The sequence below is a fragment of the Pavona decussata genome, unplaced genomic scaffold (genome assembly GCF_977016875.1).
Source record: "Pavona decussata unplaced genomic scaffold, jaPavDecu1.1 SCAFFOLD_78, whole genome shotgun sequence".
NCBI lineage: Eukaryota > Metazoa > Cnidaria > Anthozoa > Scleractinia > Agariciidae > Pavona > Pavona decussata.
In genome coordinates, this window is record NW_028145496.1 from 382,697 (window position 1) to 409,191 (window position 26,495).

At 40.2% G+C, this 26,495-nt stretch overlaps 2 protein-coding genes across 2 annotated transcripts in view; one reads left to right on the plus strand and one right to left on the minus strand.

The window, feature by feature from the left end:
• The first annotated feature begins 1,652 nt into the window (after nucleotides 1–1,652).
• LOC146476178 (microfibril-associated glycoprotein 4-like) overlaps nucleotides 1,653–26,495 on the plus strand; it is a 66,714-nt gene continuing 41,871 nt past the window's right edge. Inside the window, exons 1-4 of the mRNA XM_085114670.1 lie at nucleotides 1,653–1,755; nucleotides 2,436–2,558; nucleotides 13,930–14,307; nucleotides 15,215–15,645. Of these exons, the coding sequence (XP_084970796.1) occupies nucleotides 1,653–1,755; nucleotides 2,436–2,558; nucleotides 13,930–14,307; nucleotides 15,215–15,477 (867 nt within the window). The 3' untranslated portion in view covers nucleotides 15,478–15,645. The remainder of the gene's footprint in view (nucleotides 1,756–2,435; nucleotides 2,559–13,929; nucleotides 14,308–15,214; nucleotides 15,646–26,495) is intronic.
• Nucleotides 3,745–4,839, minus strand: LOC146476179 (uncharacterized). The gene has a single exon (XM_085114720.1). The coding sequence runs from the start codon at nucleotides 4,837–4,839 to the stop codon at nucleotides 3,985–3,987; it is 855 nt and encodes a 284-aa protein (XP_084970846.1). The 3' UTR covers nucleotides 3,745–3,984.

Sequence of the window (26,495 nt, forward strand, 5' to 3'; positions counted from 1 at the left end):
TAGCCAAAAAACAACCAGCCCCGAAGTTGTTTAGAATAGAAATGGCATCGCTAATTGTAGCATAATGAACTGATGAGCATTCATCGGGGATGGAATCGTTTACAGAAGAACCTTTGGGGTATGATAAATTCGTTAGGAGTTTTTTTGGGAACTAAGCCAATGGGTGAAGTGCGAAAAGTAGGATAAGGGGGAGCCTTGAAAGGTCCCACAACCCTACCAGCTTCGATTTCCTTCATTGATTTTCCTGAAACAACGTCCGGGCTCTGTAGCGCACTTTGTAAATTAGGATACTCAAAAGGAGATAATTCGCCGATGTAAGAAATTCGAAAACCGCACCGAAAGCCATTAACTAAAAGGGTTTTAAGGGCTGGAGTATAACCGGCTAATAAAACCTCAAACCGGTCCGCTTTTACGGGCGTGACTGGTGGGCTGTCCAACACTTGGAGTAATAACTGGCGATCCTGATTTGCCAACGTTGGAGCGCTGGTGGGTTGGTGAGACCTGACATTGGCTTGCGGGATGTTTGGCATGCATTTAAAGCAAACATGCTCATATTGACATCCCCTACATTGCCTTCCAGCGTGAAACGTCCAGCATGTCCCTTTTGGGAAATTGTTGTTGGAGGGACGAAAACGTACTCGTGGGTTTACCTTATCCGCACTGGCGGATGATTGAGGTTTGCCCCGAAAATTGGTCATTGCCCGCAGCCATAACTTCCAGTGGATCTGATCCCATGGGTAGCTTTCGGGGGAGGATTGCCTTAGGTAGTGAAACTGCTCGTCATAAAAAAGCCAGTCCGCCGATTTCTGAGACAGATCACGCACCACTTTACAATATTTCATTAGTTTTGGGGCGTCGTCAGAAGCCTTCTCTGAATAAATGGTTACAAAAGTGTTAAAGGCAGTAAGTCACTGCTGTATATTGGTCACTTTTTTCGGCGTGTGAGAAGGCTCAAGTGTTAGCTGGGGTTGACCCGAGGCACCCGCAGTGGAGGTCATAGAAAGGAAATACTTTTCACGGGGGGGAGCTACTGACAATAACGCCCCAAAATCTATGTATCCATGAGCCCAGATTTTGGCTTTGATTTTAGCACTAACTCTAGCACCTAAATTCATACCGATACTGGTAAATAGCTGACGGGGTTGATCTCCAGCACCGAGGGTAGAAAGTTGTGGATCTGTGGACTGCGTACCTGCGAGTTCTGTAAGGTTGGTAACCTCTTCGTCTACCACATGAGCAACTTGACGGTCTGCTGTGGGGTGGCTGTCAGAGACATTCGCTAGGGACTGCATGGCCAAGGCATCTTTGACGGCTGCAGAAACAGCAGCGGTAATCGTGGAGGTGAGCGCTTGAAGATTCAACTGGACCGTCCCCGAGCCTTGAGGAGGCTGGACTGGAGGAGGTTGAACTTGTAGCATGGTAGCTGGCTCGGCCACTTGCAGATCAGATGCAGGTAACGGGCGAAGACGCTTAGCACGTCTTGCAGGGCCAGCAGAACGCTTCTTAGGTGGCATGATGCAGCGAGAAGAAATAAACTAAACAATAACGGATGTTAGCGGATAGCCCTAACCCACATACTTATATTGCCCCTGTCTATTTAGGTGCACACCATTACGAGCGAGAAATCTCTGGAAAGAATTCCAAAAACCCCGATGACCCCAGAAAAAGGAATAAGGGAGTGCCTCCAGGAACGTCTTAACATATCTGTTAAGCGCGCGGACACGCGCGTTAAATACAGGATTGGATCCCAGAAGGGTTTGGCATACACAAACAAGCTTAACATTGTACGTGTCGTGCAAAATGGTTACTAACTCCTCAATAGCAGAACCCACCACTAAAAGATCAAGCCGGGAAAGATCGTTGGTTCCCAGCTGTAAGATAACTATGTCTGGCGCGAATGAAGCGACCACGGGGAGGTCGTATTGCATCGTTTTGGCCACAGTTCTACCCCCAACACCATGCCATTTGAATGTAGCAAGGGCAGTCAACAAGAATTGATGGTTAAGGTTGGGGTTTGCGGCAACAAAGTATTCTAAACGCCTAATGAATGAATGCCCCAGTATTAAAATCTTAGGATGAGCCATGCTAATACTAACCAAAAATAACTGCTACAACTTGCCTGAAAAATTGTTTTCGCCAGGAGATATACTCGCTGTGATGGTGAAAGCAATAGGGAATTCTTGCCAATGCGACCAGTCCTTTATACTAGCGGACAAATTAGGCTCTCCCACATGATTGGCTGTTATGTCACATGACAGACCACCATCGGATTAACAAATATGTGCCTAGACTACAATTGGTCAATGTATCGACATAAATAACATCATGCGTTTACATGATGTTTGGTTAATTGGCTATTCCAATTATTAAACAAGTTGCATTTATTCTTTGTCGAAACGGTTAAATCACTTTTTTGTCCTTTCTTATTTTTTTAGATATTGATGAATGCACTAAAGGCATCCACGACTGCAGCAAAAATGCATTCTGCCTGAATACCCATGGATCCTTTAATTGCATCTGTAACCCAGGGTTCACTGGTGACGGACGCTCATGTTCAGGTAAGACTTTGGTAGTCTCTTTTTGGTCTTTGTTTTTTGCCAGGTTTTAATCCCCTGGTTAAATCGCAAAATGCAGCAATTTTTGGCCGAATTTAACGATCACGTTAAGTAAGAAAGTAGATAACCTAAGAAAAAATATATTTAAACAAAGTTAGGTTGTATTCGAAGTGTAACAATTTTTTACGCTTAATTTTACGTTGAGAAACTGTGTGAACCGATCTTGGGTAATGTCTTCTAATAAGGCTTTAAATTTATTTCACGTGATGGTAATTGATGGGTAATAAAACATGCTTTTATTTTTCGTTACTTATTTTTTCATACTATGACTGAATGACTAGTGTAAATGTATAATACAAAAGTGAAACGGGTGTAAATTAGGATACCTTTAAATCTAGAAATGTTCTGGAATTGTTATTTATCTGGAGTTTCGCTGAAACCCGAGCGCAGTCAATAGTCACGGGAGAGCCATCTTGAATAAACAACTTATAGTCTAGGAGGTAGAGCCCTGAAAAATCAAGTCGTAGCATACCCTCTACGTATTTGGTCTGATATCATAAAATTTTACCACAATACCTATAGAGCATTTTAAGGTTTGATGTACTTATGTATTGGTGGGACATCATTGTGCTAGGGGCCTATTTGTGAGTGCTGGTAAGGTCCATTAAGTACCATTATTTTATGCAAGTTCAACTCGACATAACTCCCTTCAAATTGGGCCCAGACTATTCAAAATTGGCCAAAGCATTACTAGGGCGAATATTTTTAAATTTAATAGGTGAAACCTCTACATCGGGTTTTCATAGTAACCATTGCTATGGTATTATTAAATTGAGGCTATTTAAGCGACGTTTACTGTCAGATGTTTTCAAATGTAGGCCAAACTTATCACTACTTTTTCAATCATTCAAGGCAATCTAAGAAAAACAATATTCGTAACAGTAAAGTGTTACTCATTTCAAAACACGGCATTCATTTTACCCTAAACAAGTGCTGATTGCTACATTGATAATGGTCAAAATTGTTCAAAATTACACTGATACTTTAATTTTTCACTTTTTTCTCACAGTCACCTTTCACTATGTTGACAAACTGTAAACAATGTTTGATGGTGACCATTGCCAAGACGTCCCTTTTAAGTGAAAGCAAATAACAGACTATGTTTTTACCAACTTTTTGTTCGTTTTCATTCTATAATGAAACCGCCTTTGGTTTTGAAGATACATTGCAAAATGTCAGAAGGAGTGATCAAATTGAAAACTTGAATGTCCAACTGCACATGTAGGTACAAATTATAAAACTACAATGCCGAACGCTTAAAGTACAAGCAAAATTCAAAAGTTGAAATTTGGCGGATAGTGAATGCCATAGTTGTAATACCGAAACTCAAATCCGTACTATGACAGTTACTACAGTTCAACTCTAGAGCCTAACTGTCATCAGCATCTGTTAGTTCGTCTTCACTGCTTCCAGATATTACATCAATTGGCTTGTCAGGATTTTGGCAACTTTCATCATTCATACAAAGGCACGCTTCGGTACAGGGCATCTCATGGGCTTTGCAAGGACACAAGTCATTCCTTCTGCAGAAAGATTTGGTGCATCTGCATGTCGTTAGTTCAAGCAGCCCTTTCGGTGCTGGATCCTTGGTCTTAAGCAGTGGCTCCAATACACTGTCCACTTTCTTCCAACCGTTGTTGACCGGTGACGGGAGTTGTTGAGTTGCATTCAAGCAGCGTTTCCATACACAAGCCTGGTAGTTAGCCCTTTTAACGTGGTGTCGCAAACTGTTGCTTGTTGGCGGTAAACCTTCACTTCTTTGATGCTTTTGGCAGAACATCCAATAATGTACATCGTCTGCTGTTACTCCTGCCTTCCTGTTGGTTGTATAAAGGGAACAAATAAACCTCTCACAGGCTTCAACAGTGCGTGCCGGTGGTGGGATCTGACTGCCCAGGTTGCCAACGCTGTTACGGAGACTGGAATCTTTGACAGATGCCTTCCATGCTTTCTTTTTGCCAATTTGAAACAACCCACTTGTAGAATCACAACCAGTTAAAGCATGGAACGCTGGCATCGATGCGCAGACACTCCCACCAAGCTTCTCAGCAATAAGATGGACAGGGATGAAGCTAACCTTATCCTTGACGTCAGTCTTGAACCAAATTTCGTCACATTGTATCATCTGGAATGCATGGATAGCTAATACAGCAACTTCTGTATCAGGGGACTGGATGACAATCCTGTCTTTAGTGGAAGAAGCTTTCCAAGCATGAAGGATCATCCTTGTGTCAGCTTCTTCGTAGTCTGATCTTAGCTCTGCAAGGGGATCAGTGCGTCCACAGGTTACAACAACTGCATCTGTTGGATCTTTAAAGCCACCTCCAATCACCATTTCTTGACCCGGAAGTAAATGTTGTTCACCCAAACAGCACCATTTTTTGGCAAAGAAATCTGGAAAGGTTAACCGTGTTATTCTGGTTGCTGATGAACTTTCCCCATCGCTTTGGAACCGGTGTGTGCTTGTTTGTGATTTGGATCCCAAGTGCTCTGCTTGACCCCCTCCTCAATCTTTCGTTTTCCTTTATGGACTCTCGAACATCGTAGCGGTCAAAGACAACATCCACCCTTATACACTGACCTTGCCGGAGAGGTGTGAAGAGTAAAGTAAAGTACCTTTCAGCGAGGTCTCCGAATGTGCGGCAACCTGCAGACTTCAACATCTGGATAAGAGCCATTGCATCAAAATGAATGCTGTTGAAAGGGTACTTTCAGGAAGTCTTCCCTGTGCCTGACACTCTTGTTCAACCTCGGCCATTAGAGAACTTTTTGTCGTTTTCCGCAAAGCACCATCTGCGTGTGCCAATGCAAAGGGCACAGTTGACAGTTCATAGCTCAGGACCTCTTTCACATCAACATCACGACACTTTGCAGCAATCAGCTGAAGTCTACCGAACAAATTCCGTCTGTGCACATGATGTGACTGGTTTTTGCCATAGAGGCAAATGTTTTCACATTGACTTTCGATATCTTGCTCCAAACAGATACCTCACAACTGTCCATTCTTTGTATGGTAAACTTCTTTGCTTCTTCTGTTCCTGTCTTGAAACAGTCAATGAGCTGCGTTGCAGAATCGTTTGGCATAACTACGCAAGTGGCGATGTTTCGCAGAGGAATTGGATCTTCTTTCGATGCCTCACTCAAATCAAAAGGGTTTGACATGGTAGTAGCAATGGTGTTGATCAGCTTCTGAACATCAGCTCTATTCCTCTTTACTCTCTGAGAACCTGCCTCCTTGTGGGTTCCAATCTTGTCAGAGTCTTCAAGGTTGCAAAGTTGCTTGGTTGCAGAAGTAATCTCAGCCCTCTTGTGACTAGTTAGAAACCATGTCTAATGCAGAAGCATTTTGTGTTAAGTCAACAATACCTCCTCTAGTCTTGCTGTCGGGGTTGATGGTTTGTTCCAAGGCCATGTCGGTCCAAACTTGGCTAAAACGTTGACTAAATCTACATACTGGATGGTTGCCGTTTAGGAACTCTTCGTGAACTTCTGGAGCGTGAGTGGGAAGCAAATGCATATCTGCCAAGTAGATTGGGAGCCACCTGCAATTGAAAAGAGCAAGAGATCATAACTAGGAGACACGTCAAAGGGGATAACGTTAGAAAATTAACAAATCGCAAATGCGCTTCGGCAGACACTAACAACAAACGTATTTTATTAATGCGTGTGACGAAGATTATATCCCATATTATCCCAATTCAGATATATTGAAATTCAGTTTTTAACAATAGGCATCATTTCGAGGCTTAGGGGAATAAAACTATATAAATCCTTAACTAAACCTCTAAGCCTCGTAGCGATGACTTGTAACTTGAATTTTAATATATTGAAATTGGATTATTGTTCTGTCATGATGGTTCACAATTTATAGTTTATCTGACAAAACAATGAAGTTAAAATATCTCTGTTGAATAAGGAAAATCAGAATAAATCGTTTGCCAACATACCTTGAATAGTTGATGCGATCCATGGCAAAGAAGTACGGTAACATTTCTGCAACAGCATTCAAATGAAGTTCCCATGATCCCTCTCGTTCAGCCCGAATGAAGCGCAACAGCAATAGAACAATGTCAATATACACATTCCAGAATTGGAATAGCTTTGACTGCTGACTGGCTTGTTGGCAGAATCTTGCAAAGGGCTGTTGAAGGCGTGGGAGTTTGTCGCAGAGCAGATCGAACGAGGTTTTCAGAGAGGTTGCATCATTGCTTGTTCTTTGACAACAGTTTATCAATGCCAAACACTGGCGTTGATAAATTGTTGGCAGTTCGATGTTCCCGGCTTCCATCCAAGCTCCAAATGCTTGCCACTACAGTCTCAGTAGTGCTTCGAGAACAAGCTTATGTGCACGTAAGCCTCTGTTGTATGACTTCCCTTTCAACAGCATGGATGCCATCCATATACACCAGATTCTATTAGCAGGTCTTCAATGCCACTGTCCTGGAAAATCTTTCCAATAACTGAAAGGAAGTTAGGAGCTATGTGAAAACCTCCTATTCGGATTTCTGTGTTCTTGAATTCTTCAGGTCTTCGCCACTGAATCTCTCTGGCCTTCATATAGATTGCAAGGTCAAACGTAATTACACTGTGCCTTTGGTCCAGTGCTTCCATCATAGTTTGAACGTTCTTCATGGCAGTGTAGACTGTGCTGTATTCAGTCGGTGAACCATTGATCATTGGACAATAACCAACCGAGGTCAAGGGTGGAGGCTCACTTGCGATCTTTGCATTTAATCCACTCCAGCTTAGTAGGGGCTGATGAGCTGGGCTTTTGCGGTGACCTAGATCTTCACTAAACAACTTGTGGGTACACAGGCGTGTTAACAACCAACCAAGATCCATCTGAATTGTAGCGGTACGGCAAGAGCTTGAAGACTTAAACTACACTTCTTCCACTTTGTCTTTGTAAAGGGTTACTGCAGGTCGCTTGCCGCAGGCACCAAACTCTAACAGGTGTGGATTTGCATCTGGGGTGTTAAGTGATCGCCCTTTCTAAGAATGGGCAGAACGAACTGGAGGTTTCGACCCGTATTGCTGTCGTTGATACAGGACAGGTGTAGTGGCATGGGTGGTTCGCTTATTGTCTCCTGCTACCTGAACGAACACTCCAGTTGTGATGTTAGACGGAACAACGGTACCCAAATTCTCTGAGCTGGCTATAATGTCTAATGCCAAGCTAGTATCAACAACTTCTATGTCATCGTAAGAGCAGCAATGACCAAATCTATTTAGCATCGTTACCAGGCACTTCGAGCCTGTCATATGCCGGACAGACATAGCCAATCCAACGTGCTTAGGTGTCTTCACGCGACCATGAGTCGTGGCGTATATAAGATCTTGGGCAATTGCCAAAATATGTCGCTCATCCGTAGCATTAGAAGCAGTCGGAGCCGACTCGTCGACTTTATCTGGATTTGAGATCATCAAACAGAGAAATTTGTAGAGATCTTTAGGCACTGAACTCTTTACTTCACGAGCACTGATGTCCTCCACATCAACGGGTTGAAACCCTATACTTTTGCTTTCATTCTTTATGCTTGATCTCAGTAATATAGAACTGACATCATTCTGACCCTGGCTGTTTGAGGACTCATCTTCAGAAGGTGCTGGCATCTTACTCAAATTGCAGGTTTTCTTAGAGGCTGAACTGATGACATCCTGCAAAGAAATGGAGCTAGAGTAAGCCAACTCTGGCTTCGAGGGGCCAGGTAGCTTCTGAAAGACAATTTCCTCTTGAAAGCTTTGCTGCAGCCTGCATTTTAGCCTCTCTGTCTGGTAGCTCTTTGTCGTTTTGCAGCCAAGGCTTTCTAGAATTTCCTGATAAGAATCCAGGAGAGTTTTCATGTCAAGGGCTACTCCCGCCTCCAACTGAGGTTTGATACCCTCTCTCATTTTTTGGAATGCCTGTGTGTAGATATCTTCCGCGCCATCAACTCGAAAGTCAGAATACCTTAAATTAGATTTACTGACATATTGAGATCTGCACTGTTTATGATACTTGGCCTCTGCAGCAATCACGTCAACTCCTGAAATCTTTAACAGCATGACCTGATCACTCCTTGCTCTTGCAGCCTCCTCTATAGCCTTGCGGGAATCAAATGTTGAAACGTTCATCAGTTTTAATTTGTTGTCCCCTTTGAGTTTTTCTGCTGGCAAAATAAACAAAGCGACCAATCCACTGAACTAACTTGCGATCTAGAACTTGGTCTATCAACGTGCCTGTCTTTACTTCTTTTGCTTGTATAACTCTGAAAACACTTGCCATGCCAGACAACATTAAATGCATTCAAATTTTCAACAGCAGACAAAATCCTGTGGTAAGTTTCATCTTGTCTAACCTCTAAAGCTTCTTTAAATGATCTCAATCCAGCCTCGGTAGGACTTCTAAGTTTTTCACTGCTTTTTCCTTGACAAATAATACACTTGGCGAAGTCTGTACCTGGTTTGGGCTTCTTTATTGGGGGCAAAAGTCTCACTTCGTTTTCTTCGTCACTGCTTTAAGTACAATTAGCCATTGTTAACCATCTTAAGAGAAAGTAAAATGGAGTCATACTTCATATATTGATTCATCTAATTAAGGGTACTTCCTGGTTTCAATAGGGTAAAAAAGGGAAAAAACATTTTTTTGACCAAATAGAATTTGGGGATTTTATCTAACATTTACTGAAAAAAAAAATTGAAAAATATTAAAATGCGCACGAGATATTTAGGAAAACGTATTTCCATCTAAAAGTAAATAAAAAAAAAATGGTGTCATAATCCTCTTAGTGCGAGACGCCCCAGAGTAATTTTCGCGGAAAACGCTTCATCCGGGAGCTCTTATTTCAGAAATAAGCATATTTTGTTTACATCTCGCCTGCAGAAAATTTCTCACTTCGAATTTTATATTCTTTGCGCTTCCCACATGGAAAAGTCATCAAAAAACAAAAAGAGCATGTGGATAAAATCCCGGAAGAAGCCAGGGCCTTAGAAAAAGGGAACGACAGGTTTCAACGAAGATCGAAAACGTGATGTTGCAGAGAGCAACAAAGGCTCTTGGCTCGACCAAGAAACTCCAGTCGACGTTGAAGGTTCTGTCGAAGGTGATCACGAAGAACTGGAGCAGCGGCCTTCAAATTAATCCACTGTTATTGGATCAAGTTCACAGAGGTCGATTGCCGTGCAAAAGTCCTGCAGGGTAACTTTGCAAGCGTCCTGTGAAAATATCAAATATCATATTCTGCATCCTCTGGGCCGATTTCTTTCTTCTGCAGCGAGATAAAACCAAATAACGTTTTACTGCGCGTTTGTAATGAAACATTGGAATAAAATCAGCAAGAATTATACCGATGAAACAGAACTCACCAGAAGTTATCAACCCACGTATAATACTGGAGATAGCGCGTTCTGCGTGGCCCTTTCTCTCGCTTTTTGCTCCGCTCCACGCTATCTTGAAGATTTCTTACGAAGAAATCACCATCGTACCTAAATAACAGTAAAAATGCGATTTTCTTTCATTATACATTTCCTTTGATACGAAATGAATAATCGCTTTAGCTTGAAGCGTAAATTACATTACACGCAATCAAAACGAACAACCCACCCAATAGATTTCATCTCTGTTATCAGTGCACTCCTCCGAGGAGTGCACAGTTTGGCAAACTCTCCGCTGACGCGCTTTTGGTTTCGTTAGCCTTGGTTTTTCCCTGTTTTCCTGGTTGATTTTTACGCTTTCCTTTCGCCACTTTCCCCATCTCGCTCGATCACAACAGCGAAGTCTAAAACGTGTCTGCAACGCGACACTTTTTCCGCGAAATTCTTTGCTATTGTTGTTGACGCCATGGGGTCCTGTTGCTCGATTGGCTCGCCACGTAATGAGGTGTCATAATCTCCTGTGGAGGCTTGTTTTTCTTGCAAACCTTTATCGAGCGAAAACTCGCGCTTGAATTTTAGTAGAGTATGTCAACTTTGAACGAATTAATAGGGTATGTAGTTTTGACGGATTGTCGTGAAATTTGGCCAGAAGATTTGAGGAATAATGACAAACAAAAAGGTGTCAGGGAATTTTGATTTTCAAAATATTTTCCCCTGGCGACTGTTTACGCAACACGACTCAAATATATTTTTTGCTACTCAAACTTTAGACGTGGATATCTAAATAACCAATCAGAATTTCGAAAAAGCCTGACACCTTTTTGATGATTGATGCCTTGTGAATAACACTGTGCAGCGATTTCGTTCTTCGCGCGGCGTTCGATAACCGATTAATTCAATGGAACGACCATCGGTCGATTCGAGGTTCTACTGGCTCCTGGCACTTAAAAACGGAAAAGATCGCTCAATTATATTTTTCATAGAAAACTACATTTATTAAGCTTTATAATGATATATAGTTTGTTAGAGGTTTATTAAAACTCGCGCGCGTACGAATTTTTTTCCAAAGGACACCCGCGAACCCAGGAAGTATCCTTAATCTATTTTATCAATACACCTGCTTTCCTAAATTTAGAAGCAACCAAACTCTGAATCGAAAAACACATGCAAAGTCAGTTGTTTAATGGCCACACGTTTGAATATCCGTTCTTCTAAATACAATTACAAAAAAATTGCTCTATAATTTGTGCTGTACTTCAGATAAATTGCCCTAAGCAAAGCAAAACTAATTATAGACTGTAAAAGAACGTGTTTTCAAAGTGAAAACCTTACCTTAAAGAGAAAACAACGTGGAACCAAAATCCAAGATGGCTGAACTACATCGCCTGTAAGTACCAGTTGCATTGTGGGAACATTACCCCTTGGCACTCTGGGTAATGTTTAAGCTAGCAGGAATCGCTACGATTATGCAAAGAGACGCTTGCCTCAGGCTATTAGAAGTGGTTTTGTTTAAGATCTATATTTATTCAGACAGAATTTTCAACTGAATTTATAGCATGGAAATAATTACAGGGAAGACGCTGTGTTTTGAAAATAATAAAACTTCAGTCTCACAAATATTGTCTTCTTTGATTACCTTGAATAATCGAAAAAGTAGTATTAAGTTTGGCCCACATTTAGAAGAACATGACAGTGAGCATTGTTCAAATAGCCTTATTTTAATATAACCATAGCAACGGTTACCATGGAAACCCGGTGTAGAGGTTTCCCCTATTAAACTTAAAGATATTCGCACAAGTAGTGCTTTGGCCAATTTAGAATTGTCTTGGCCCAATTTGGGGGAGTAATGGCGAGTTGAACTTGCATAAAATAATGGTACTAAAAATGTGCTTAATTTAGAGGGACCTCACCAGCACTCACAAATGGGCCCCTAGAACCGTGATGTCCCACCAATATATTAGTACATCATACCTAAAAATGTTCTATAGGTATTGTGCTATAATTTTATGAAGTCAGATCAAATATGTAGAGGGTGTGCTACGTTTTTCATTTTTGCGACCTCTGCTGGAAATCTCCTCTTAGTCTATTAGAAGCTATCTACGATTCTCGAAACATACGTTGGATCTGGCGTTCAATGAGTGTCTTAAAGTATCTCCCGTTTAAGGAGTTTAAGGTGTATTGTTCACAAAGAATAACTCCTTTCCCGTAGCTAATTTCAACAAAAAATTTCGCTAAGCGCCCTCCTGATCCCCAGTGCGCGCCCTTCGCTGTACATCCGCGAGCTAATCCTTCCTCTGGCTTAGGCCATATTTTTCCTTCGGGAGCGCGTGCTTGATCGTAGGGGTTATATTTGTGAATAAAACTCACCCCGTCTAGGTAAAAGGCGATGTTTTTTTCGTCCAAACATTCTTGTTGTAGTATTTTCTCTTTGCTTTGGCAAATTTTACACGTCTTTTGAAGTCTGTTTTAGTAACACACCCTTCTTTCTACTATTCAAGTAACGATAGCCATTCGAATGAAGGAACCGTTGCACGGTGCAACAGGAAACTTCTCTCATCTTCAAACCCGGTCTTTCCATTAACCCTTTTATAGTGACATTGCCATCTTCCTCACGTAAAGTTGTGATGTGCCATAAAAGGAGACGTTCTTGACGAGCGCTCAACTTCCGTGGCAATCTCGTACCCAGAGTCCTCAGGCTTTTTGGTCAGCGGGAGGGCGCCAGGAGAGACTCTAGGGACATCGAAAAAATTCAAATTTTTTGATTGGCTGTTCTTTAACGGTTTCCATCGTTTTATCGCAGCAATGGAAAAAATGTAAATATGTAATGTAAAACAATGCGGACAAATACTCGAGTTTCTTCTAGGATTTTCCCTTGGAAAACTATGTTGCAAAATTTATTCCACTTTCTCAAAGCTTTTGTCACGTCACCACAAAATTACATAATCACCTGTCATCAGCGTGTTCTAATTACTGCCTATTATGCACCGGTATAAATCGAAAGTACCCATAGCGTAGATTAACTGGTAGCATAAAAGACTCCTGATGAAGCTTTCTTTTGAAACCATTTAAACTACTGTACTTCAGACAATCGGCAACAAAATTGTTGACACATTTACCTTTTTGACACCCTATTTCGTCACTGTGATCCCTTTTTGCCCCACACGATTGTCCTTTCAACCCCCCTCCCCCCAAACAAAGTTGTGCGACAATTGCTGCGATCTTCACATTTAATTTATGATTATCTTAAAATTAAGCGATATGGCCTCGACAGAGAGAAAATGGACTTTCTTCCGGTAAAGTTTTATTTCTCAGGACTATTTTTTCCTCTAGCTAAACAACAATTTACAAGGTAAACTTATCTGAAGTTCAGAAATTCTTGCAAGTGAATTCGGCTTCTTCCTGAAATTTGAAAACAAACTCATTGGAATTCCGAAGAAATGAATAAGCGACAGAAACACGAGAAATAGCAAGTACGAAGGCGGGTAAACATCAGGCACTTTCCGAAAATATTTATTACTTTCATAGCAAAAGACGCTCTGCATTGTGAGTCCAGAATATTTTTTAAAAGCTGACCAGGAAAAGGCCAACGATTTTAACCCGATAACGGGGGGACGAACATTTCACACAATTCTTGTCGTATGTGGATAGAAATCATACTTATAGGCTGATTTTATCTTTATGTACTCCTCGTTCTTCCTTCAGCTTGAAATTTCTGAAAACAAATTTTCACCATTACAGCATGTTGTGGCTACAAAAAAGAATAAACTAAGAATTTGAACTGGAAAGTATGAGTAGATCAACTTGAGAAAACCATCTTGTAACTTTCCCGAAAGAAAACAGGAGAAACATAAATGGACCTTTTTAAAAGACCATTGGCTGCTGAATCAATTATTACTCTTTGTTCAGCTTTGCTTGACGCATCCGCTCACAACTTGAACCCAAATTTATTCTCTTGTTTCAGTTTACAAGAGCTGCTCTGAACTCTACAAAGCTGGTAAACGAACCAGCGGTGTTTACAAGATCAACCCCGACAATGGCGGTGCCTTTGATGTGTACTGTGACCAAACAACAGACGGTGGGGGGTGGACTGTGTTTCAAAAGAGATTGGACGGCTCGGTTGATTTCTACCGCGGCTGGGACGACTACAAACGAGGCTTTGGAAATCTCAATGGGGAATTTTGGCTTGGATTGGACAAGATTCATCGCCTGACAAAAGAAGGAAGCAGACTGCGAGTAGATCTTGTAGACTGGAGCAGAAATACAGCTTACGCCGAGTATAACGCATTTGCCGTTGGTGATGAGGCGAGCAAATACAAGCTGAGTTTAGGATCATACAGTGGTAGGAATATTTAATCAGAACAGGTTTTTTTTGATGGAAGTAGAAATCTTTTAAGGCTCTCAACGATTGAAACTGAGATACTCGGCCATTACACACTGAAATTGAAACAAAAATTGGTGAGTTGGTGAAACTGGAACTCAATCAGAAAAAACATAAAAAAGACCATGAAGATAAATAACGTCTCAATGGCGAAATATAAAAAGCTTCACCATAAACATTCAAAACCGCGTTTTTAAAACTAAACTCACGATTGTAAAACAATACATTTCCGTAAAGGATTCTTAGTCGAAATTCTTGCAACAAGTGAACTAATGTACAGACTCAAGTTTACTGCTTTTTTTTACCACTATGCAGTTTTTGCAGAAAGTTATAGGAAGAAAAATTCTCCGAACGTCCATTTCATCAAAGTACACTAGTAAATCGATTCTTATTTCACAGTAGCTGAACAACAGCTTTAGCAATAATTTCAATTAATTCAATACAAACAGATATTAGAAAATAATGGAAATAAATTTGATGTAGTGCTGAATTGTATTATCCTGTCATACGTAAGTGACTTCTTTACCACTCTTCAGATCTGTTAATGGTTTTCCCTAAATTTTGCCTGTTATTAGCCAAACTCGTTCTTACAAGAAAAATTCAAAGCAAAAATTGCACCAATTTAATTGATTTTTAAACTTGCTCTAAATACTCAAATATTAATAAGATACTACATCGTGGAATAGATATTTTTCTTTACTATCGACTTGATCATATTTTATTTCATATTCGATTTTTCTAGTACATGTATTACTTTTTCTTATTACTAACTGAACTGAATCCAAATCACATGCAGGTCTTGTTATTTTAGGAGACATATTATCATTGCCCTGTACCTTTTAAATTCTTCTCTGGTGTGTTTTTCTAGGAACTGCTGGTGACTCACTCGCTTTTCATCGTGGCATGGCGTTCAGCACCAAAGATCGAGACAACGACAGAGATGGCCGGAATTGTGCCACGCAATTCAAGGGAGCCTGGTGGCACAAGAGCTGTCACGATTCCAACCTTAACGGCCGCTACCTTAAGGGCCAACACTCAACTTATGCTGACGGTGTGAATTGGTATCACTGGAAGGGTTTTTACTACTCTGTAAAACGAGCTGAGATGAAAATCAAACCAGTGAACGCCTGAAATTAGTTTTCTTGAAACCTATTGGTCACTGTTTCGTTTATTCTTTCTAGTGGGTTCATTCGTCATAGTGCGCGTTTTCGAGCATTGGCGTTCAAGTGCTTGGTGCCGTCTGAGTTAATTGTCTCTGCCTTGCCAGGCCCTCCCTAAACTTATTCGTCTACTTACTTCGTATGCTTCTTTATGTTGTGAAGTGGAGACAAAACTTTCATGTTTTTGAACTGTCGCATAAAAAAATTTTGAAATTCAATAAAAACATTCAAAAAACATGTTTTGAATGAACAACATCTATCTTTAGCTCTGTAAAAATAGAACCAATTTGTCTATCAGGGTTTAATTAACAATTATTTCACGCGAGCGCTTGGAATATGAGATAATCGATAGGCAACGAGGCGTGCAGTACCAATTATAATTCCATATCCAACAAGCGGGAGTGCGATAATTGTTTTATTAAAAATAACTAGGAAAATATAGCTAGATATTGCTGACTTCAATTTGTAATAAAGATTACAGAGAAACGAGTTAATAAGTGGTATCTACTTCTCGAGCATAATATGATCGATGATATCACATGACCGCGAAGGAAAACGAAGGAAGTTAAAACTCTACAAGTATACTTCAACCAGTCGGATCCAGTTTTCAAAAGTATGCCTGTAACCAAAAACGATAATTTATGTACCTTTTCAAACAGTGCGTTATTACAATCCCCACAGATTCGGAGGACGTCACAGCATTTCACATTCTCCTCTCCCTTTTTCTACTATTAATCTTATCCACCTCCCTCTATTAACTGAATCATGGGAAGAATTAACTGTAGGTTTTAAGAAGTTAATTCGGTCCCAGTTTTCCACGATCTTTGTTACGCATAATAGAAGTGTCAGACGATTAGTTTGAAAGCATCGATCGCTTTATCCCATTCTGTCCAAGTTTGTGGTAAATTGTGTTCATCGAATGAGTGTAAGCGATGGTGTTGCCAGTTATGTAAGCAGCTCTCTGTCCCTAAACGCTATATGATTATACACTCACGAACACGACCATGGCAGCGTGGCATACGCTGTGTCTTGTCGCTGCCTTGAACACGATAATTTTTGCGTTTAATAAGAAAGCACTTGTCCAAGGAGAAAGCAAACAAGAACAAAATTTATCCCAAATATATTTTGATAACGTGCACAGAACCAAGAAAAGTACGGCCTTGGATTATCTCGGGAAAGAATTGCAATACGTGACACAAGTTTATCGAGAGTTACAAAACAAGTCTGGCTGCAATGATGTCGCTGTACTAAACATAACATTTGACAGTGAACGATGGAAAAACGAGGCTCTTTTGGCAGTTGAAATGGCGAATCTTTTGACTTCTCTCTGGCCCGTAAAAACCTCTGATGGTCGATCCTTGATTGAAAACGACACTATGCTTTTCGAAATTGTCCGTGCTAATGTTCTCTTCTCGTCGTCTGTTTTTGGATCCATTGCGTGTTTCGAGCCAAACTTGTACAGAAACAAACGCTTTTGTCCTTACGCGTTCAAAGACCATAAATTGAATGGAGGCGTTCATGTTGTAGATTTGGCTCTGAGCATCGATTATGACTACTCAACGAGTCCAAACGCGATTTGGTGGACGGGCATTAGAGCTAGAACTAGAAATAGGAAGCTGGCAGTGGAAACGACGTATTTTCAGTATACGCTTGGTGAAGGGAATCAGAGCATTATTCATAACGTTACTCGCTTATTGGTGAGGTATGAAGATGGTTTGTGGACGAGACCTTACTTCGAATGTTTTGGGGGAAAAATTTGGATGGTGACTTTTTTCGCTCCCATCTTTAATGAAACCAGGGAGTTCTTGTAAGTATAGTTTGCAGCATTTTATAGCTCAGTTTAAAATCAGATGCGGACGGATACAGACGCGATTTGAAACTGATCGGCTTAGACTGATACTGGGATTGGTTATAAATCCACCGGGGAACGATGCATAAATTTGACACTAAAATATATCTTCAATTCGCCGGTAGGTGGGCAGTAAGCCCCATCAAAGTCAAAAATGTTTTCGTTGACGTTGGTATAAGCCCAATTTCGTTTACAGGGGTAGCAAGCCCGGGCAACGAAAGAAAGAAGAGTAGTCCGCAATTCAATTGTTTCTGTCACATCGCCGGGTGCTGCGAGTTTCACGGTCACAAATTGTTTGCATTCCAATTTTTCGCGTTCAAAACAAAGAAAGTGAAGTCCAAAAATTAGCTATTTATCTCGTTGCATTGTGTCGAATTTTGGCAAGTGAGTTCTGTAAAATGGTGGATTCATTTACCCGTGAAAACTGAAACTGAACATAATTCACACGATAGTCTACCAGGCCCAGCTGCTAGAAAGGCCAACTATTTCCAAGATTGTTGTGGTGATATTTATATTTACCCATTAAGATTAGGGTAATTTCAAACGAAAAATGAAGAAACACTAATTATAATTTCTTTAACATCACACTAAAGCCACAGCGTTTAATCATAATCAAGATACGCACAATAATGATGTCACAACATTTCAGTTAAATTCAGTTAGACCTAGCTAGGGACCTCTTTCAGTCTAACCTTGGTTGACGTGGATATTCAAGCGCCTGGACATCAAAAGTTTAAAAGTTGGAAGAACTAATACGCCTGCAGCAGACAACATTAAAAAGATTTAGAATCGCGTTTTCGGCGACTGCCGTAAAAGTGAAAAAAGTGAAATTAATACACAAACCTAAAAAAAACAGAATTAAAATGAGCCCAATGAGCCTAGAGCTATCATAGTTTACCAACACCTCTAGCGCGCTGACGTCGGGCCCTCGTGCAACAAGATGGCGGACTGGAGAAAGTTCAAGGCCAAGATGAAAGAGAAAATGGGCGAAAAGGGAAGGGGTAAAAAGAAGGATACGGCTTTTCCTTGGAGTCAGAAGAACGACGCACTAATTATACAGCTACTAAGCGCGGAGGTCTCGGGTAAAGCTCAAAAGTATCCAAAAATCGGTGCACGGGAATTCGTGCCATACGAATATGAAGAGCTAACGATAGAAAATATCCGTAAAGCTTTTTAAAAATACTTTGCAGTTGATGGGACGATAACATGGGATGTGCTTGCAGGAGAAGAGGGTCCATCTTGCAACTCCGTCAAGCAGATCCCTGACACTAAAGAAATACATGTTCGTTTAGTCGAGCGAGTTGAGGAATCAGATGAATGTGAAGGTCTTGAAGCCGCTTGCGTTGCTTGCCATGGTGGAAAGTCGCCTCCAGCGAAAAGAAGATTTTCCGGCGCGGAAAGTACAAGTGTAGCCCTAAACAGACCTAGAAAGATCGCAGCCAGTTAAAACTGCTCCCAGTCCGAGCAAGGTTGTCTCGATACTCATTTGATTTACAACAGATTTCGTGGTCTAAAATGCCATCTGCTATTGATTTCTCAATTCATAAGAACCGTTTGGTACCGGATACAACACAATTTTTTTGGGTAAGCTTAACGCTAATGAGTATGTTACTGTGGAAGAGTATGTTGAAGGTTCCTTTGTGAAGCACATCAACAAAAATGGGCACATTTGGGGGAACACCAGCAGTCCTGTCTGTAATAAGGCTGAATGCCTAGCCTACTCTTCCCAGTTAAAAAGCCAAACAAGGAATTATGGTAGTTGACATTCAGGGGTGTGATTATTTCCTTTTTGACCCAGAAATTGCTTCAAGGGAACTCAAATCAAACGAAGAATTTCTTTTTTGTACTGGCAACTTGTCAAGCGCTGCGATAAACAATTTCACTCAAAGTCACCCATGCAATTGGTATATTGTGAACTTCTTAACTTGCTAGCGTTAAAACGCGATTCGGTTTTACAGTGATCTTATGATGATTGTGTCACTATAGTATGTGGGGAGACAATGCAGACATGTCACCTTATACTGTACGAGTTCTACCAAGGATAGCAGCTTTATTTGTTATATTTGGTGCAAGTACAGAATCGCTCACTTGTAAGAGTTACCCTGCACTTTTCAATGTGTAATTATGTTTTTGAGTTCAGTACCAGGGTTTGTACACGGCTTGAAAACCTGTGAATTGCAAGAGTCCGATTTTAAAGACTTTAAAGTAGTTGAAACTGGTTTTTGGACCTTGAAAGGTTTTTCACTGAACGGGATGTAAGAAGAGCAAGGACATTAAATTTACTAAGTTTTACAGTGCTGAGAAAAAAACATGTTGAAAATGCTTACAAAAGTAAAAAACACTCATAAACAGAGTTCCTTGAATTTTTAAAATAGGGTTGAAAGTTCTTGAAATTTTCTTTAACTTTTAGCCAGAAAAAGTGTACGAACCCTGGATCATAAAGTTCTTGTTGAAGTTTTATGCTTTGTTATTGTTTGCTGATGCTGCTTTGTTATTGTGTATGTGTATTGGGGGTTCTGTAATGATTTGTTTCAGTTGAGCTTAAAAAAAAAAACAGAGGAGTGACAACCTCTTAAACACTACTTAAAGAGACATTTTGTAGGAAGGAGGCGGCGTGGCCCAGTGGTAAGGGCACTGGACTTGAAATCCAGAGGTCCCGGATTCAAGTCCCCCCTCAGCCACGCTTGTAAATAGCCAGCTGGTTTCCCTCCCGCCAGTTGGGATTTTTAACATGTTATGTTGGATTTGATTATTATTTGTTTCCCGTTATTTCTGAGTGGAATGCCTGTAAACTAGCTTTGGGTAGCTAAGTGCATTTCCACTATAAACAAACAAAGCAAGCAGAGCAAGCAAGCATTGATTCAGAAACTAGTGAAATCAATAGTTGATAGTTGCCTTACGTTGAAGTTTTGGTCCACTTTTTATGTCGTGTTTACTAAATAGTAAAAAATGTACTTAAAGTGCTACTACGATCAAAACTTCATGTCACGTTTGAAATAAAAATGCGTTCTTTACAGCTTATCCGATGTGGCTGTACCTGTTTTGGTCACTGAAATGAAGTTTGGGCCCCGCAAATTGAAAATATTGAACCTTGAAAAGTGGTGTTTTCGAGTCCGCCATTATGAATTTACGTTCAGTAAGCCCGCGGTATGAAAGCGATTGGAGTTGCAGTAATTTTATTCAAACCTATTGTGTTTTTGTCGTGACGTCATTCTCTCAAGTCGCTGATCAAGCGAGTACATACAGTTCTCCTTCTGGCGACGAATTTCATAGCTGTTTTGACAAAAACCAACTCAGAAAGCTTGCCTGTATCGTCTTCGCACGATGAAGAAATCATGACTCTGTAGAGCGAGTTCCGTCTGAAGAAGAAGCAGCTGAATAAGTTCAGCAGCTAGCTCTTTACTACAAAAGGAGGAAGAGCAGACTTGGATGAGTCGTTCATCTCTCGGGTAAGATATCAGAGATTGATATTTAGATGTGTTATTTGCTGTATTACCAAAACAGGCAAGCTTCAAAAGTGCAGTGCCTGAGAATCCGCACTTGACTACTAGCCTGTTCATTCCTCGGAGACTTGGGATGCTTACCATTTACGCCAACCACCCGGATAGAAATTTTCGGCAAAAATACGAAATGATGTAGCTTGTCTTAATAGAAGATGGATAACATGCAAAATGTATGGACATCAGCTGTAAATTCCAAAAGGTACAATAAAAATGTATCACTTTGACCAGAAGCCCATAATTTCAGAAGTACTCCAAATGGAATGATACGTGCCATTTGATTTTCTGACTGGAATTTCCGGGTTCTCCACGTAAATGGTAAGCACCCTAGGCTGAATTGAAATCGAAGTCGAGTTTAGGTTTAGCTAAATTGCTTTCAGAAGATTGCCTTGGTGTTAAATTAGACTTAGAGTGCACAGTTTAGTTTCGGTTACGAACAAGCTTACTGTTTTTGCGCTTTTTACCATTGAAAAAGAATCTAAATTGTAGTAAAAAAGCTCTACACAATGGCTTGAATTTCAGCTGATCGTTCTCTTGTAATTGATGCTAAGTTTCCTCTTGGTTCAATATTTTCTCAGGTGCAAATGTTCAAATCACTCCCTTGAGCGACTTACCAAGCCTGGAGGGTGCTGGTGCTGCATGGACATCATTGTATCCAGATGTGAATGAGTACAGTTATCAATAAAAACATAAATTTGCAAAACAACAACAATTTGCAATGATTTGTTTTCTTCCCTCGCACCATCATGAAAAATGTAATAGTAACAGTCTTTTGTGTACATATACTTTTGTAAAGTGCCTCAAATCAGGTTAAACACCACTGCACTGGATGCTTTAAACCACTGAAGAAATGACTACCTTTATAAATCAAAATTTATTAGGGCATGTTTTCTGGTAAGGCAAATGAGGAGAGGAAAAGTAGGAATTTTGCAAATATATATTGAAAACAATATTCTTGGGAGTTAAAGTTTGTGATTCAGGTATAATTTGAAAACTTTCTCTTATTCTAATGAAGGCTCAAATGAACCTAAAAACAAACGTCCTTTGTCTTACATGCCTAAGGGCAAACCCCCTAGCAAGTCTTGCTGATTTTGGTACACTGTTGCTGTGGTAACAGTTCTTGATACTTTCACTTTTGGTGCAGTGAGAGTTGGTCAAATACATGTTACCAAAATCTAGTAAAGTTGAGACTGTTGTGAGTCACCTTTGATTTTTTTTCTCAAGGTTATTCTTCTTAATCAGTGTTTTTTTAAGCTTGGAATTGCCTGATACACAATTCCTACTCACTTGATTAGCAGTAGACGGCCCATAAATCACCGTTTCTGCAGGATCCATATCACCGTGATGTTGGTTGAGAAAAGCATGCATCGTGGCCATAACACCAGTTTCCGTGCCTCTATTCGTCCTCTAGTAAGAGGAATGACTTTGTTCTCATACAGATATTCGAGATACCAACGACCTATCAATCTTGGTTCCCTGTTGTTGGTCCAAAGGCGAACTCATAGCAACTTCCTACTTGCAGTATCTATACTGCCATATATAGCCAGTTGGAAGGCATCATTTTGAAAACCCATTAGTTTATTATCTCCGTCTACAGAATGAACCTAGTTTGGGCCTCTAGCCGTGAAACACTGCTTCTTTTTCTTGTTCTTGATACCAACTGCAAGACTTTCAAATCCTTCAGGATCGACTTTCTGCATGACTGCATATACCAGATCTCTTGGGACATTCAAGAAGTGTTCTTGTCGAATTTTTTTTTTTTTTTTGCAATGCTCGGTAACCAAGAAGCTGGCCTTGGTCCTACTAGTTCGTTACCAACGGCCTCTTTAATTTCGTCAACAGTGACATTTGTATCCATGTAAAAAACTTCCAGAGTGGGTATGCTCCAAGCACACCTTGGAAAGTCTCTTTTTAAAAAATCTAAAGCCCTGGTCAAACGGCGCATGATAGTCAATGATAGTTGATGATGGTCGATGATAGTTAAGAGCGGCTGACTGGGAATATCGAGAACTCGCGGTCAAAACTGAAATTTCGGATTTCCTCATATTTTGTCAGAAGAATCCCTTTAGAGAACTATTTACGAAAATAACATTAAAACTTTCCAAAGATTTTTCGTTTTCGAGAATTCCGGCATAATGTGAAATGCCGTGATCGCGGCGCAGCCGGCGTTAAATTTTGACGAGATTTGGTGCATTTTCAAATCGCTCGGGAAGGAAGACGGCTCAGCGTATTAAAACGAGCTTTTGAAATTAAGTTAGGCATCCTTCTGAGAATACGGTCTTACGAAAATATTGCTGGAGGATTCTTATTTACATGCAGTTTTCAAAGTCCGAAGAATCCTATTTTCAGCATTTTTGTTGACACTTGAAATTGTGGAAACTTTGCGGACAAAATTCTTTTCCTGGTACATCGAAATTTACAATGAAAGTTTCAGTAGAGCAAAGCTCTATTCTTGTGCTGCAACATATCAAAAATTCAGCTTGGGTTATTTAAAAGCCAGTCTTTGACGGAATAAAACACATAGGGAATTTTTGACATATTTTTTCAAAAAATTCCTCTGGTCACGCAAGGACAAGATGACATGTTTCAATAAATTATTGTTTGTATGTCATTTTTACCGGAGAATTATATAATTCTTGTTCCAAAACTAAATCTAATGATCTAATAAGTTTTGAATTGTTTTATATACCTTAAATAAAATAAGTCTAACTAGGGAGTGAGATGTAACCCCAAATTTGAAAAGGTCAAGGTGTCATGTCACCATTCTGCTCGTCCAGATCTCAACCAATTTTTTTTCATTGTCACATGGTGCATCTAGAAGTACTTCTAGAACCAAGTATTTATGATATATCTTACTAAATAAGAACCTGTTTCAATAATAAAGCTAATAGTAGGCGTTAAAATCACTTTTGGGTTTGTGGAGCTGTGCAAAGCAGGCATGTTTTCTAGATCACAGCCTATCAACAACATGCTGACTGTTGAACTCCTCGCATGTGAACACTTGAAAATGAGGAAATATTTCGAGGCAAAATCTTGCCCTGGTACATCGAAACTTACAACAACAGGTATGCTTGAGGTACGATCTGTTATTTTACTGCAACATGTAAGAAATCTAGTTTGGGTATAACATTTATAGTCAAGTGTTAACAAAATGGTCAGTCAGTGGTCAGTCACGCAAGTACTAGTTAACACATTTGAAATACATTTTATAGTTTGTATAATATATTTTCCCGAGAGAACGACAAAGTTATCGCTACAATACAAAATGTAATACTATAAACAGTTTTTCGTTGCTGAATATTCCTATACAAAAAATTATTCACAGTTAGAGTGAGTGATAACTAATGCTACAGCAAAATTCGTAAAGGCCGATTGCCGTGGCATATAACGCAAGGTCAGAATGATCGACAAATTTCATTATTGTACTTCACGCAACTAGTACGTTTTTCACTAAACAGAAGGGTGACAATCTGCTCAGTTCTTAAATGAATCTGTACGAAACAGCGACATTTTCTACCTCACAGTCGATAGCTAAGGTTAATGACATGTTTACGTTTTTATAACTACAGTGTAGTATCCGAGTTGTATTTGCCTGCCGCTTCGATACCGCTGATATGAGATAAAATTCCATTTTGCCCGGCGCTTTGGCATATTTTCGAGTAGAAGGTAGATCACCTGCACGTGGTATTGCTCACTGAAGACGAAACTTCCATCAAACAAACGTTGCGGTACTTTCATCTTTTTCGCACTGAGGAGTTCAACTAACCCGTGTAGTCTGTTTGTCTGTCTGCCTTTATCGTAGCTAATTAAACAGCATTTTCTGAGTCTTTTTGAGTATTTTCTTCCATAGTAAAGAAAATAACATTGATTTAAAGCTGGTTACAACGCATTCAACTTGTTAATAGATATATAAGTTTGCTGAAAATAATCCCTAGATCCCAGGCGCTTGCTTTTTCCAACCGGCCCTCAAACAATCTTGAGTGAATATGACATTTAAAAAAGAGAACAATGAATGTAGTTAATGCGGGGAGAAGAGGAAGCGGGGAAACTATTGTTTTATCTAAGAGGAGGGTACCATGTGGTATAGGGAGACAATACTCTGGTCTTAGAAGGAAAGGTGACTGATAAAACTTAAAAAAAAGAGAGAAAATAATATTCAAAAACCGCTATGGTCTCAGCAATCATTCTATCGCTGTGGCTACTTTAATTTGAACGAATTTTGAATCTCCTCCAGTACACACATACCCTTGCACGAAAAAGGTATTCAACAATAATCCGAAGTATTTCCGCACTACAGATGTCATTTAATAGTAACTCCAGGTTTCTCATGCTCACAAAAAAAGCAAAGGAATATGCCGTACCTCTAAGGCCTTTATTCGATTCACCAATGATGATGATGATGATGATGATGATGATGATGATGATGATGATGATGATGACGATAATGGTGATGGTGATGATGATGATGATGATGATAATGATGATGATGATTTTAGGGCTTATTCAGGCATATATGAGTTTCGCGAGCGCGAGGACGAGCAACGCTTGCGGAATGCTAGTCACGCAGATTTCTCCCTCTCGGTCCTTTCCGACTAAACTAGACGTCTTAACTAGATGTGTACGGTCCTCGTTGGCGGTAGCCTCCCACGCAGTCGTTTTGAGGGGACTCGGGGAGGAGTTAATACGAGTCCCCTAAAAACGACTGCGTGGGAGGCTACCGCCAACGAAGATCGTAGACATCTCGACGGCGCGGGCAGATGGTCTGATTGTTATTCGACTCATCCTTTCAGAATATCAAATTCCATCAATGTAAAGACTTTTGTTCTTGGGTCATCGTAGATTGATCAGAAATATCACCGCTGTTTGTATTCCATCAATGTAAAGTCAGTAAACTTAACTTCATATGTTCAATCAACAACATCAGATAATCCATAACTTTACTAACATGCGCGCGCGAGGATTCATTACATTTCACTGTCAGTTTTGTCGTCAGCAAACAGCTTCCTGGCGTTGGGACCTGGATGACTGGAGATATCTTTTTGGCATTCACCCAAAGAAACGCAGGTTGCTGTAATAGTACGAACTTTGACTGCAACCGGACTCGTCGTCTATCAAGGACGAAAATGAGCATGGGGCCATAAATGCAACCGAAAATATATAGAAACTGAAAAATAAGACATCGCGGAAGAAGAAATACAGTTTCTAGTATCGAGCAAACCACTCCAAACCAAGAACGCACATTGCTATTTATAACCATTTTGCGTCATTGTTTATAAATAGCAAGTTTAAAATAGCTATGTACACAGTGATGGCCATAATATGCAAACAACCTTGGTTATTTTCTGGTGCTCTTCTATCCGGATCGGACTGAGAAGGGTGGACTATTGCTCGCATTAATGGGGATGGTTCATTAAATGCCTATTTTGCAGGCATTGGAACGGTAAGTGCTCATTCAAATATATTATAGCCGCAGTGTAGCCGTTAAAGATAATATTATGGCCAGCCTTGCACTAAAGTGAAAGCATGATTTTCTCTACCGGCTCTGATATCTCAGTTCTGTTTATGATATATAGTCTAGGGCCTGCAAATTGAAAACACAGATACCTTGTTCTTCAGCTTTTAGAATTCTCGTCTTCGCTT